We start from the raw sequence: 12,665 nt of genomic DNA on the forward strand, positions 1-12,665 counted from the left end.
CAGGACAGCCAGCTGCTGTTCAAATTATTCTGACCAAAAAAGAAATGTCAAACGAAGTGAAAATCAGATTATTTTTGTGGGTTTGAGTAATCCAATGGATTACATTCCTAATAGTAATCTTTAACAGATTACATTTGTAATGGCTTGACTTCAGTGCTGTTCTGGGTCAGAAAACACAAACTGGTGGTCTGGGAGAACCCTTCGCATGCCACTGCTACTGTACACATTGTTGGCAATGAGCCAAAGTAGGTTGAAAATGGGTTTTGCAGCTATTTTGAGATTGTGAGTGATTTGGTTCCTTCCATCTCTATAGTATTTATGGTGAATCATTATTTTCATAAAACAAAGAGGAAAGTATTTATTTTGATGGTTTTGGTGGAATGCCACTGTAGAAAATAGAATATTGTTGAATGTTTAAAGCCATTTTTCTCGTGTTTTACTTTTAGACACACAACAGATTAAAAATACTCATACCTTTTGATCTGAGAGAACTATCACAGTCATTCAAAAAGTTATATATAGGGGAAAGTTTCTAATTTATGGAAAATCAAAAGATGAAAATGTGGAATTTTCACCGTGTGAAGGGTTTCTGTAGGCCACCACACGCATGTTCAGTCCTTCACAGCCTCATTAGAGGCTGTGCTAGAAGGTCTTCAGACAAACCTTTTTTTTTTTTTAACTCGCAGAAACTTTCAAGTCCAAACTGTAAACCAAGATATTCCTCACAGAACTAAAGCCTGCTGTTGTACTTTTAATATTCCAGATGATATTTTTTATATCCCTAATCTGCACAAGCTCCTTCAGTGTAGCTACTTGGGAAAAGCTGGGATTTAAAAGTGATTGAAGATTAAAACTTGTGGAAACTAGAGTCCAGACTGCAGTGGTTATTTGTCTTGTCGGTTTGTGTCCTCAGAGGATTTAAAAGACAGGAATCAGACAGTGATTGACCCTGTGACCAAAAAAGCACTCACTCACTCACTCACTCACTCACTCACTCACTCACTCAGATCGACCCTGTGACCAAAACAGCACATTACAAGCTGGGCCTGATTCAAACTCAGCTCTGATTGGCTTTTGGACCTCATTCCCCACTCATCATCACAAATCAACATCTCCTCATCTCCATCATCTACACCTCTACGCTGAAACTACCAAAATGTGAGTAACCTGATATGCGTTGGAGCTCACCCTATACTGGCGTTGAAGTGGCTCAACTCAGTGGACCAATAAGACACAACTTGATTTGAAAACATGTTTTGGAATAACTAACCTATCAGTGATTACATGCACACCTGCAAGTAGTTACCTGCTGCCACAGTGATTACGCACGTGGATCCACCCCATATCCTGCCCCCTACAGGCCCAAATACAACATGCTCAATGCACCCCATATCCTGCCCCCTACAGGCCCAAATACAACATGCTCAATGCAAATGACGCATAGCCTATAAATGAGCCTGATTAACCATTCAAAAGAAAAATGTCTGGCAATATGTTGCTGGCTGCAGTGAATACAGTGAGTCAGAGGAAAAAATAAAAATAAAAGTGGTCCGATTTAGAGATGGTGGCAAAAAAAATGTGGGGATTTGGTGTGATAATCAGAATGTTATACAGGTATGTTATAAAATGACACCTTAAACCTCATGTATTAATCACAGTATTCACTTCTCTGTCAGCAGCGGTGTGCCTCTCTTCCCCTCCTCTCCAACATCAACAGTGTTTTGAGTTGAGTTGAACGCTGCTACACTGACACGGAACAGCTGGTGAGATGGGTACAACGTAGAAGAGAGAAACTGAAACTGCTATCAATCCTATTGACGCTAGTATCGATCTTCAAAACGAGACCAAGTCACCACAAAAAGAGTACGAGTCGAGTCCAGAGTTCGCCTACAGTACGGAACATGAGTGTGAATCAGTATGTATAGGTGGACCACACGTGCCTGCCCTTGCAACAAATTAAATATTGTCAAATATAATAAATGCAAAATTATTAGGGCCTACATGTACTACAAAAAGAGAAAAATAGGCCTTTATCAAAATAAGTCAGAGTCCTCGTCTCCAACTTCTGAGTCCCAATTCATGAATTTGCAAGTCCAAGTCGAGTCCGAGTCCTGAAAATGAGTCCAGGACTCAGACTCGACTATATCTCACACACTCACACACACACACACACACACACACGCACGCACGCATGCACACACACACACACACACACACACACACACACACACACACACACACACACACACACAGACGCATGCACACACATACACACACACACACACACACACACACACACACACACGTACACACACAGACGCATGCACACACACCCGCACACACGCACGCACGCATGCACACACACACACACACACACACACACACACACACACACAGACGCATGCACACACATACACACACACACACACATAGACACACACACAGACGCATGCACACACACCCGCACGCACGCACGCATGCACACACACACACACACACACACACACACACACAGACGCATGCACACACACACTGCTCATTACTGTTGACATGAAGTCAGTGAGTGGAAAAGTCTCTGTCCTCTGAACTCCTCGCCTGTCAGATTATCTTCTCCTTCAAGACCAAGTTCAGACAAGAGTTTCATCATTCTATATACTGTAAGTAGGAGACATTCTATATAAGTAGGAGGCATTCTATATAAGTAGGAGTCATTCTATATAAGTAGGAGTCATTCTATATAAGTAGGAGTCATTCTATATAAGTAGGAGTCATTCTATTGGATAGCAGGCTGCCCCTCCCCCTCCTGGCCTCCTTCCTTTCCTGTCATCCAGTCCTTCCTCTCTCATCTCCTCATCTGTAGCCTGAGGACTTCTCTCCTCCTTTCCTTAACCCTAACACTCTCTCTCTCGCTCTCTCTCTCTCTGTCTCCTCCTCTTCCTTTTCTTCATCCTCTGCTTTTTGGGGAGCTGAAGGAGAGACCAGCGACTGACGACTGTCTCCCTTTTCACCTCTCTCTCACTAATCTTTCAATTTTTCTATCAATCTCTCTGTCTTGCTCTCTCCCTATCTCTCTCTCTCTCTGTGTCTTTCCATCCATCTCTCTGTCATGTCAGACAGGACGTATGAGGACGACAGCGCCTCCTTGCTGTCTAAGTTGGGATCGGACTCTCCCAGACCGAGGGTGAAGTATGGAGGGATGTTCTGTAATGTTGAAGGAGCGTTCGAGAACAAAACCTTAAACTTTGAGTCGTTCAGCCCCAAAGTCCAGAGGAGCGCTGCCCGGACTCGAACCCGCGACCCCGACGTCTGCGGCCCGCAAAGAGGAGGACAGACCATGGTTTTCCCCTCTGGACACACCCTGCAAAACTACAGCGAGAGAGAGGTAAAACAAATTATTTTTAGTCTGCTACTGTTTATTCTTATTCTTAATATTATGCTTATCCTTAAGATTGTCATCCTTATTCTTATTCTTATCATTATCTTTATTCTTATAGAGAGCCTAAGCTACGCCCTCTTCTGGGTTAGGCATATGAACCAAGCGAGTTCATCCGCTGTTTATTTCATAAAATGCTTATAAAACAGTTTTACTTGGTCAACCCAAACGATTTAGCTCTATTTAGAAATTAAGAGAGATTAACACATCACTTGGACTTTTTTTTTTTTTAAGTTTTGGTCCTAGTGAAATATTCTATGGACTCTCCTAGTTCTAAATAGCTGAATCGCCTGGCTTTACCAAGTACAACTATTTTTATACGCATTTTATGCAATGTCTAAGGAAAAATAAATGGCAAATGAAATCCCTTGGTTCTTATGCTTAAACAGGAAGAACCAAGACTTTGGCTCTTTATTCCTATGATGTATTTGAATAATAATTGCTGTCAGCAGAGTGTTCAGTTAGAAGCTCTGTGGGTGTTTGCTGTGTGTGTGTGTGTGTGTGTGTGTGTGTGTGTGTGTGTGTGTGTGTGTGTGTGTGCGTGTGCGCGTGTGCGTGTGCGTGTGCGTGTGCGTGTGCGTGCGTGTGTGCGCGTGTGCAAGGGTGTAGGTTTGATTTGGAAAGGGGTGGGGACATTTGGCAATTTTGGACATTTTAAAGTAAAATGCATCAATCTGGTGCACTTTGAGAGCAAAATGAAGAACGACACACACCACATTAAGATCCTCTTTACTATGATGTGGCGTTACAATGATAAACAAAATTATTGTCTCCTTATATATTCTGCATACAGAATTCATTCAATTCTCTCTCTTAATTAAGAACATTCACATGATCCAAAAACAAAGACTAAAATGACATATCTTTGGGGGGACTCTCTCTCTCTCTCTCTCTCTCTCTCTCTCTCTCTCTCGCTCTCTATTTTTTAATGACCAAACAGCAGCACAGTAATTTATAGGCAATTTGCGTTCTAAATCTAAAATAAATTCTGAAAATAATAAAAACATAATTGGAACTTTTATTAAGAACTTGTATTGAAGTTAGATTTAGACTTAACTGAAAAAATGCTTAAACATTTTCATTACATTACAGACGCTTTTATCCAAAGCGACTTACAATAACACATTTTTTGTCAGCAATAGAGCAATCAACTATGGAGCACAGTCTATGACAACTACAACTTCTGAATGAACAGTGGTACAAGTTTAGGTTAGTTTTTTTTTTTTTTTTTTTTTTTTTTTTAATAAAGAAAGAGAGAGAACGAAGTTAGATCAAGAAGGGCCCAGATGGAGCCTGAAAAGGTGTGTCTTTAGTCTTTTCCGAAAGATCGGCAGTGATTCAGCTGTCCTGACCGAAGGTGGAAGCTCGTTCCACCATTGAGGTGCCAGGGACGAGAAGAGTCGAGATCGGGATGAGCGACTTTTGAGCCCCCGTAGCTAAGGAGGGGCGAGGCGACCTGCACTGGTGGAGGAGCGAAGGGAGCGCTGAGAGGTTTGGAACCTGACCATGGATTGCAGGTACAGGGGAGCTGACTGGTGTACTGCCCTGTAGGCCAGTACCAGTGTCTTGAATTTGATGCGGGCCGAGATGGGAAGCCAGTGGAGCTCCTGGAAGAGAGGAGTGACGTGAGAGAATTTGGGTTGGTTGAATACCAGACGGGCTGCAGTTTTCTGAATGAGCTGAAGCGGTCGGATGTCGGTGGCAGGTAGGCCGGCCAGGAGCACGTTGCAGTAGTCCAGGCGGGAGGAGACAAGAGACTGGACAAGGAGTTGAGTTGCTTCTCTTGTGAGAAAGGGACGGATTTTGCGGATGTTGTAGAGAGAGAACCTACAGGAGCGTGCTGTAGCAGCTATGTTGGCTGAGCAAGACAGCTGGTTGTCAAGGATCACCCCAAGGTTCTTAGCTGTTTGGGAGGGAAGTACAGTGGTGTTGTCAATGGAGATGGAGAGATCTGCGAGAGGGCAGTCTTTTCCTGGGAGGAAGAGTAGCTCTGTCTTACCAAGGTTGAGCTTGAGGTGGTGGGCAGACATCCAGTCGCCAATGTCTTTGAGGCATGCAGAGATGCGAGCCTCGATTCGAGTGTCGGAGGGGGGGAAGGAAAGGAAAAGCTGGGTGTCATCAGCATAGCAGTGATAAGAAAAGCCATGAGAAGAGATCACATAGGCAAGAGATCTGATATAGAGAAGGAAAAGTAAGGGGCCCAGGACTGAGCCCTGGGGGACACCGGTGGTAAGAGGACAGGATCTGGAGAGGGACCCTCTCCATGAGACCTGGTATGAGCGGTTCGAGAGGTAGGAAGCAAACCAGGAGAGTGCAGAACCTGAAATGCCGAGGTCAGACAGAGTGGAAAGAAGGATTTGGTGGTTGACTGTATTGAAGGCAGCAGACAGGTCAAGGAGGACAAGAACAGAGGAGAGGGATGAGGCCTTAGCAGTGTGAAGGGCCTCTGTGACAGCAAGAAGAGCTGTCTCAGTGGAGTGAGAGGCCTTGAAACCGGACTGCAGAGGGTCCAGGAGGTAATTTTTGGAGCGATAGAGAGAAAGTTGTTCGGACGCTGCTCGTTCGAGGGTTTTGGAAAGGAATGAGAGAAGAGAGACAGGTCTGTAGTTGTGAATAGCAGTAGGGTCAGGGAGGGTTTCTTAAGCAGAGGCTTGACTCTTGCAGTCTTTAGAGCAGGCGGAACAAGACCAGAGGACAGAGAGGAGTTAATGAAGGTAGTGAGGAAGGGAGAGATGATAGGTGAGATGGTTTGGAGGAGAGAGGAAGGGATAGGATTGAGGGGGCAGTAAGTGGCTCGGTTCGAGCTGATGAGTTTAAGCACTTCATCAGGAGAGAGGGGAGAGAAGGAAGGAAATCCAGGGACAGGGGGCCGAGGAGCAGGATTGGAGTCGGGAGTGTTAGTGAGGGTGCCTGGAGGATGGAAGGAGGAGCTGATGTCATCCACCTTTTTAGTAAAGAAGGTTACAAAATCATTAGCAGAGAGGGAGGAGGGAGAGGGGAGGGAGGGTTGAGGAGCGTGGATAAGGTGGAGAACAGTTTACTGGGATTGGATGCAGAGGACTGGATTTCAGAGATGAAGAAGGAGGTTTTTGCTTTGGAGACAGCATCAGTGAAGTTGGAGTGGATAAGGTGGTAGGAAGAGAGATCTTCCGGGAGATGTGATTTTCTCCATTTTCTCTCAGCTGCCCGAAGCTCAGTTTGATAAGTTCGCAGAGATTCAGTCAGCCAAGGAGAAGGGGGAGAAGATCGGGCAGGCTTAGTGGTGAGTGGGCAAAGAGAATCAAGAGCGGAGGAGAGAGAGGAGAGAAGAGTGGTGGAAGCCTCGTCAGTGGACAGGAGAGCAAATTGCTCGGCAGGGGGAAGCAGGGAGAGGACGGTAGAAGAGAGGGAGTCGGGTGAGAGAGTTTTTAGGTTGCGTCGGGTGGTGGTAGAGTGAGGGGGAGATGGGTGGGAGGAAGGGAGGGGGATGGGAAGGGAGAAGGTGATAAAGTGGTGATCGGATACAGGAAGAGGAGTCACAGTGAGATTAGAGGTGGAGCAGGATCTGGTGAAGACCAGGTCAAGCACATTCCCTGCTTTGTGAGTAGGAGGAGATTGAGAGAGGTAAAGGTCAAAGGATGAGAAGAAGTTAAGGAAAGGCAGAGATTGTAAGGTTACTGGCTGGATGTTGAAGTCTCCCAGAAGGATGAGTGGAGTACCATCCTCAGGAAAGACGGAGAGGAGGGTGTCCAGCTCGTCCAGAAAGTCGCCTAGTGGACCAGGCGGGCGGTAGATTACCACAATGTTGAGCTTGATGGGTAGGGATACGGCAACTGCATGGGACTCAAAAGATGAGATAGACAGATGAGAGAGAGAGGTGACAGTGTAGGTCCATTTGGGAGAGATGAGGATACCAGTGCCTCCGCCACGGCCAGAGGCTCTAGGGGTGTGCGAGAAGGAATAAGCAGCAGAGAGAGCTGCAGAAGTAGCAGTGTTTTCAGGAATGATCCAGGTCTCTGTGAGAGCTAGGAAGTGGAGGGTTTGAGATAGAGCATGAGCCGAGATGGTCTCAGTTTTCTTAACAGCCGACTGACAGTTCCAGAGACCTCCGGCAATAGTAAAAGGACTGTTAGCGCCCTTAGGGTAGGAAAGATTACCGGGGTTACTACACCTGAAGCTGCCGTGTCTACGGCGTCTGTGGGCTGATGTTACAACAGGGATCGGGAGAAAACACATAGTTAGGTAGATGAGTAGTTAGAATAAGAGAGGTAGTAAAAACCCTATCTGGCCTCCCCTCGATGGACTCCCGCAGAAAGACTCCCTTGTCTTCGTGCCAGAGGCTTCGTGCCGCTTTACAGCTGCCGCTTTAGACTGACTATGCTAAGAAATACTCGTTCAGCAGGGGCTCAGAGCTCCGCCTAAGCCAGGTGTAGCAATCAGAGCAATCAGAGGGTCGTTGAAAAAATGTGTTCTGATAAGCAAGCCAGGTGGAGCACTTTTAAACTACAGTGACTCCTCCCCTCACAGCAATCAGAGGGTCGTTGAAAGAGGTCACCTGATACCAGTCAGCTGATTATCAGAGCCCACAAGACACTTTTATTTTAAAATACAGTAAAGCTACTAAAAGTCAAACTAAACTTACCAATTATACCAGCAGAGTAGAGTAGAGTAAAACAGATCAGTACAGCACACTAGACAGCTTAGAGCAGAAACTCAAATGTGTTCCCATTTTCAATGGGAAAGACACCTTTCTGACAGAAGGTGCATGCAACTCAAGGTGTGTAAAGCCCTATTGCTCCATAGAACCCATTCTCATTCAGATATCTTGAGGTGAGAGGTCAAGGACCCCTTATTAGCCCCCTTCCTGACATGGTAGGTTGACATGCTTGGTACCAATCGATTCCTTGGGTCTTTTAGTTTCATATGGTATAAGAACCATCATGCTAGCTTTAAAAATTAGCCCGCCACAGCCTCCGAAAGACAGTAATATCAGTCACGGATTTTCGGGCCCACCGAAAAAGTGGTGGGGACAATTAGTTCCTCAGAAAAGTCCACCCTAAACCTCTACCGATGTGCGCGTGCGTGCGTGTAGAGATGAAACGATATGAATACTTCATATCACGATTATAGTGACCGAAATTATCATGGTGATCAGGATTATCACGATACTGTTAAAATGTGGTAGGGAAACAAATAGTACTGATTCACTGAAACCATTTTGCAAAGTTTTATATTGAAAACTCAGACCCAAAAGGTACTGATACACTGAAATCATTTCACCAAGGCTGCGTGCCTGCGTCTGGGAGACTGTGTTTTTAATAGCACTGTGATCATAGTAACATGGTAGCCTAATCATGGTATTATGGTTTTAATGATAATGAAAAATTTAAACTTTACAGTTAGCTACTGTAAGGGAATTCTATTCATCATTAAACCAGTTGACATTTCATCCACGTACGTGCGTGTGTGCGTGTGTTGGAGGGGTAGAGGAGTTAATTTGACATAATACAGTTTGTGTCGTAACAGTTCAAAGCTGAATCAGCAACTACAACCTCCCTACACACACACACACACACACACACACACACACACACACACACACACACACACACACACACACACACACACACACACACACACACACACACACACACACACACACACACACACACACACACACATGCGTGCACAAACGCACACACGCACACACACACACTCAGGGGGGCGTTGCTGCCTGGTACCCAGACAAAATCACGGTCCTGAGAACCAGTCAGCCTCAAGCAGACGGGATAAACCTGTGCATTATTTTCAAAATAAGAGTAGTCTATTTGTGTTTTTTTGCAAACAGAACTGATTGACTGTGGCTACGTTTGGAGATTTTTTCTTTCTTTCTGGATTTCCCCCCCATTTTCTCCCTAATTGTACTTGGCCAATTTTGCCCTTGTTGCCCCGGTCGCTGCTCCACCCTCCGCCGATCTGGGTAGAGCCATAGACTAGCACCATGCTTCCTCCGACACATGTGCAGTTGCCAGCCACTTCTTTTCACCTGACAGCGGGGAGCTTCACCGGCAGGACGTAGCACGTGGGAGGATCACGCTATTCCCACCAGTTCCCTTCTTCCCCGAACAGGCGCCCCGACCGACCAGAGGAGGCACTAGTGCAGCGACCAGGACACATACCCCTAATCCGGCTTCCGACCCGCAGACACAACCAATCGTGCCCGTATGGATGCCCGACCAAGCCGACCCTCATGCGACCCTCATGTTGGTAGGCAGGGAGTCTACCACTACACCACCCGGACGCCCCCAGAGAAATTAGTTCTCAGTAGACTCATTATATTAAAATGCAGATTATATTAAAAACTGATTTTTTTCCAAAGATTATTTTGGTCTACAGGGCTTTTATTTTGAAACATTGCCTAGAAGTGGTATTAATGTATTGCGGCTAGCTTGACGCTGGTGCTCCAGCTAAAGGGAACAACAATAAGAGGCGCCGGCTGCCTGCATGGTCCCTCCCTGTCCACGCATCAATTGAGAAGAATACCCTGACCCCCAACCCAGAAGAATACCCTGACCCTCAACCCAGAAGAATACCCTGACCCTCAACCCAGAAGAATAACCTGACCCCCAACCCAGAAGAATGTCCTTTCAGGCTAAGAAGAGCAGCTCCAGACCGGCGGTATGTAAGACCTGGTCCGGCCTGCATGATGCTGTTAGTGCCACACATAGCCTGTCAATCACAGATTAATTGCTATTCGGGCTCTCTGTCTCCCTCCCTCCCTCCCTCCCTCCCTCCCTCTCTCGCTCTCTCCATCTCTCCCCTCCCTCCCTCTCGCTCTCTCTGTCTCCCCGTCTTCATCTCTCTCTCTCTCTCTATGCCCCCCTCTCTCTCTCTCTGCCCCCCTCTTCCTCTTCCTCTCTCTCTCTGTCTGTCTCTCTGTCTCCCCCTCTTGCTCTCCTCACCCCCCCCCCCCTGTCTTTTCCTAGCCATTTTTAAGGCGGGGATGTTGTGCCGTCTGTGTAAGCGCATGAAGACAGAATGGGCTCATTGCAGTGTTGCCAGATACAGCTGATGGTTTCCAGCCTAAAGGCTGTTCAAAACTCGCCAAAACGCACACAAAACGGCCCAAGCAAATGCAGGTCTATGGACACATAGACCCCCCCCAATTCAAACCAGCCCAATTGGCGGCAAACGTCCAATCTGGCAGAACTGGCTCACTGTTGTCCCCTAAGCCAGCAGCAGAGGGAGTAACAGAGCCCAATCAATGTCTGTGTCAAAAGGGGGACCCAGTAAGACGGGACAGGGGTGTGAGTGACGTAGGGTTGATGTGTTATTATGGATCCCACAGTCTTTCCATGCAATACTCGAAACCATAACACAACCGGAACAAGCCTGTCGATAGCTGCTCTGCTAACCTTTCTATGGTAAACCTGCAGCCAAAAAAGTTGTCAACCGCATCGTTGTCTAAACCACAATATTAAACCTTCAGGAGACCTCACACAAATTGTAACTTCAAGCAGAGATGATTGGTTTTTTCCTTCTTTTTGTGATCATCCATTTACCATTCACTTCGTTTTTTACTCCTTGTACTGCTGGCAGGCTGGGTAATCTGGGTCATAGAGAGGGTTACTGTATCATCGTCCTTTATTGAGATGATTTTGGGTTGCGTCCTGGCTCTGGCTCTGCTCCAGTGTCGGCCAATCACCAATCAGCACTCGTTATCTCAGACTCAGAGAGCTCGTTAACTCGATGTCACAATAAGAGCGAGATGGGAAGAGACAGATAGTGTGTGTGTGTGTGTGTGTGTGTGTGTGTGTGTGTGTGTGTGTGTGTGTGTGTGTGTGTGTGTGTGTGTGTGTGTGTGTGTGTGTGTGTGTGTGTGTGTGTGTGTGCTTTCTATGTACTGTACTATGTAATAGACCCACATTCAGCCTGGTAGGGGGAAGGCCGGCCAGGCAGGGGCTGCTGCAGTCCAGTCTGGATTCTCCTTATTTATAAGTCCTCATTGAAATGTTACCTCTGTGCACTTTGTAAGCTTCTATCTGTTTTATCCTGTTCTTAATGCACACTGACTGAGGGGGTGGGGAAAACTGCTCAACTTGAAGAATCTGTCAACTGACGATTCGACTCGTCAACTTGCATTGGGCGGCCATGGAATGTGTGCATCGTACAGTATGTGAGGGGAATTGTATGTCTTCATGTTTTGCTGTGTTCTGTGATTGAGCTCACTAAACCAAATTCCTATCAACGATGTTGAATGGCAATAAAGTATTGAAACTTGATGTGGAGGAGATGTAGTGAGTAGCAGCTGAATAACCATGTTGTCTGTTTCCAGGGTGACCGTCTTGTCATCAAAGGAGGAAAGATTGTCAACGATGACCAGTCGTTCTACGCCGACATCTACATCGAGGACGGAACCATCAAGTAATTATTATTACTAGAAATATTTCTAGTGTGCCTTGCTGCCTTGCATGCTTCATGGGCACGCTTAATATTACTGTTATTATCATTATATTATTATTCTTAATAATAATAATAACAATAATAATAATACTATTATTACTATTATTACTAGGACTACTACTACATCCTAGGGTGGATGCTCTGGAGATGATGCGCCACTTGTCCTCTTCTCCCTACTTATACTCCCACCACTTACATCACTGATCACAACACAATTGCTCAAGTGACATCACTGATGGCATCACTGATAACATCACAATCGTGAGAGATACCGCTGCCACAGACACCGCCGCCAACCACAGACACCACCGACTTAGCTAATTTTAACTACGATAATAATACTACTAATAATACTACTAATAATAATACTACTACTAATAATAATAATAATAATAATAATGTGTTTCCAGACAGATAGGAGAGAACCTGATCGTTCCGAGTGGTGTGAGGACGGTGGAGGCATACGGTCACCTGGTCATTCCTGGAGGAATCGACGCCAACACCTCACTCCATGCCCCGCAGAGAGGCCACACCCCCCAGGACGATTTCTACACCGCGAGCAGAGCCGCACTCGCCGGGGGAACCACCATGATCAGTGAGATGGTTATTAACATATTAATAAATCCGTCCCTCCAGGAATATTTGTGATTATTGCAATCACCAATGGTATGATTTTGCAGTGGCTTTTCTAAAAAATTGCAACATTTTATGTGATTTTTTCCCTCAGTAAAATTGCAGGTACTGGCAAAAATTTCAAGTTGAGGATTTTTTCTTTTTTCTTCTAAACTAC

General features: G+C 45.8%; 1 protein-coding gene across 1 annotated transcript in view; it reads left to right on the top strand.

Annotated features, from left to right (window-relative positions):
- Positions 1 to 3,106: 3,106 nt before the first annotated feature.
- Positions 3,107 to 12,665, top strand: part of LOC310775631 (dihydropyrimidinase-related protein 2-like) — a gene marked incomplete at both ends in the record, with an annotated part of 20,038 nt that continues 10,479 nt past the window's right edge. The window contains 3 exons of the mRNA XM_083635788.1: positions 3,107 to 3,382; positions 11,748 to 11,836; positions 12,286 to 12,470. Of these exons, the coding sequence (XP_083491914.1) occupies positions 3,107 to 3,382; positions 11,748 to 11,836; positions 12,286 to 12,470 (550 nt within the window). The remainder of the gene's footprint in view (positions 3,383 to 11,747; positions 11,837 to 12,285; positions 12,471 to 12,665) is intronic.

This window comes from Poromitra crassiceps (genome assembly GCF_964638095.1).
Source record: "Poromitra crassiceps genome assembly, chromosome: 4".
Classification (NCBI taxonomy): Eukaryota; Metazoa; Chordata; class Actinopteri; order Beryciformes; family Melamphaidae; genus Poromitra; species Poromitra crassiceps.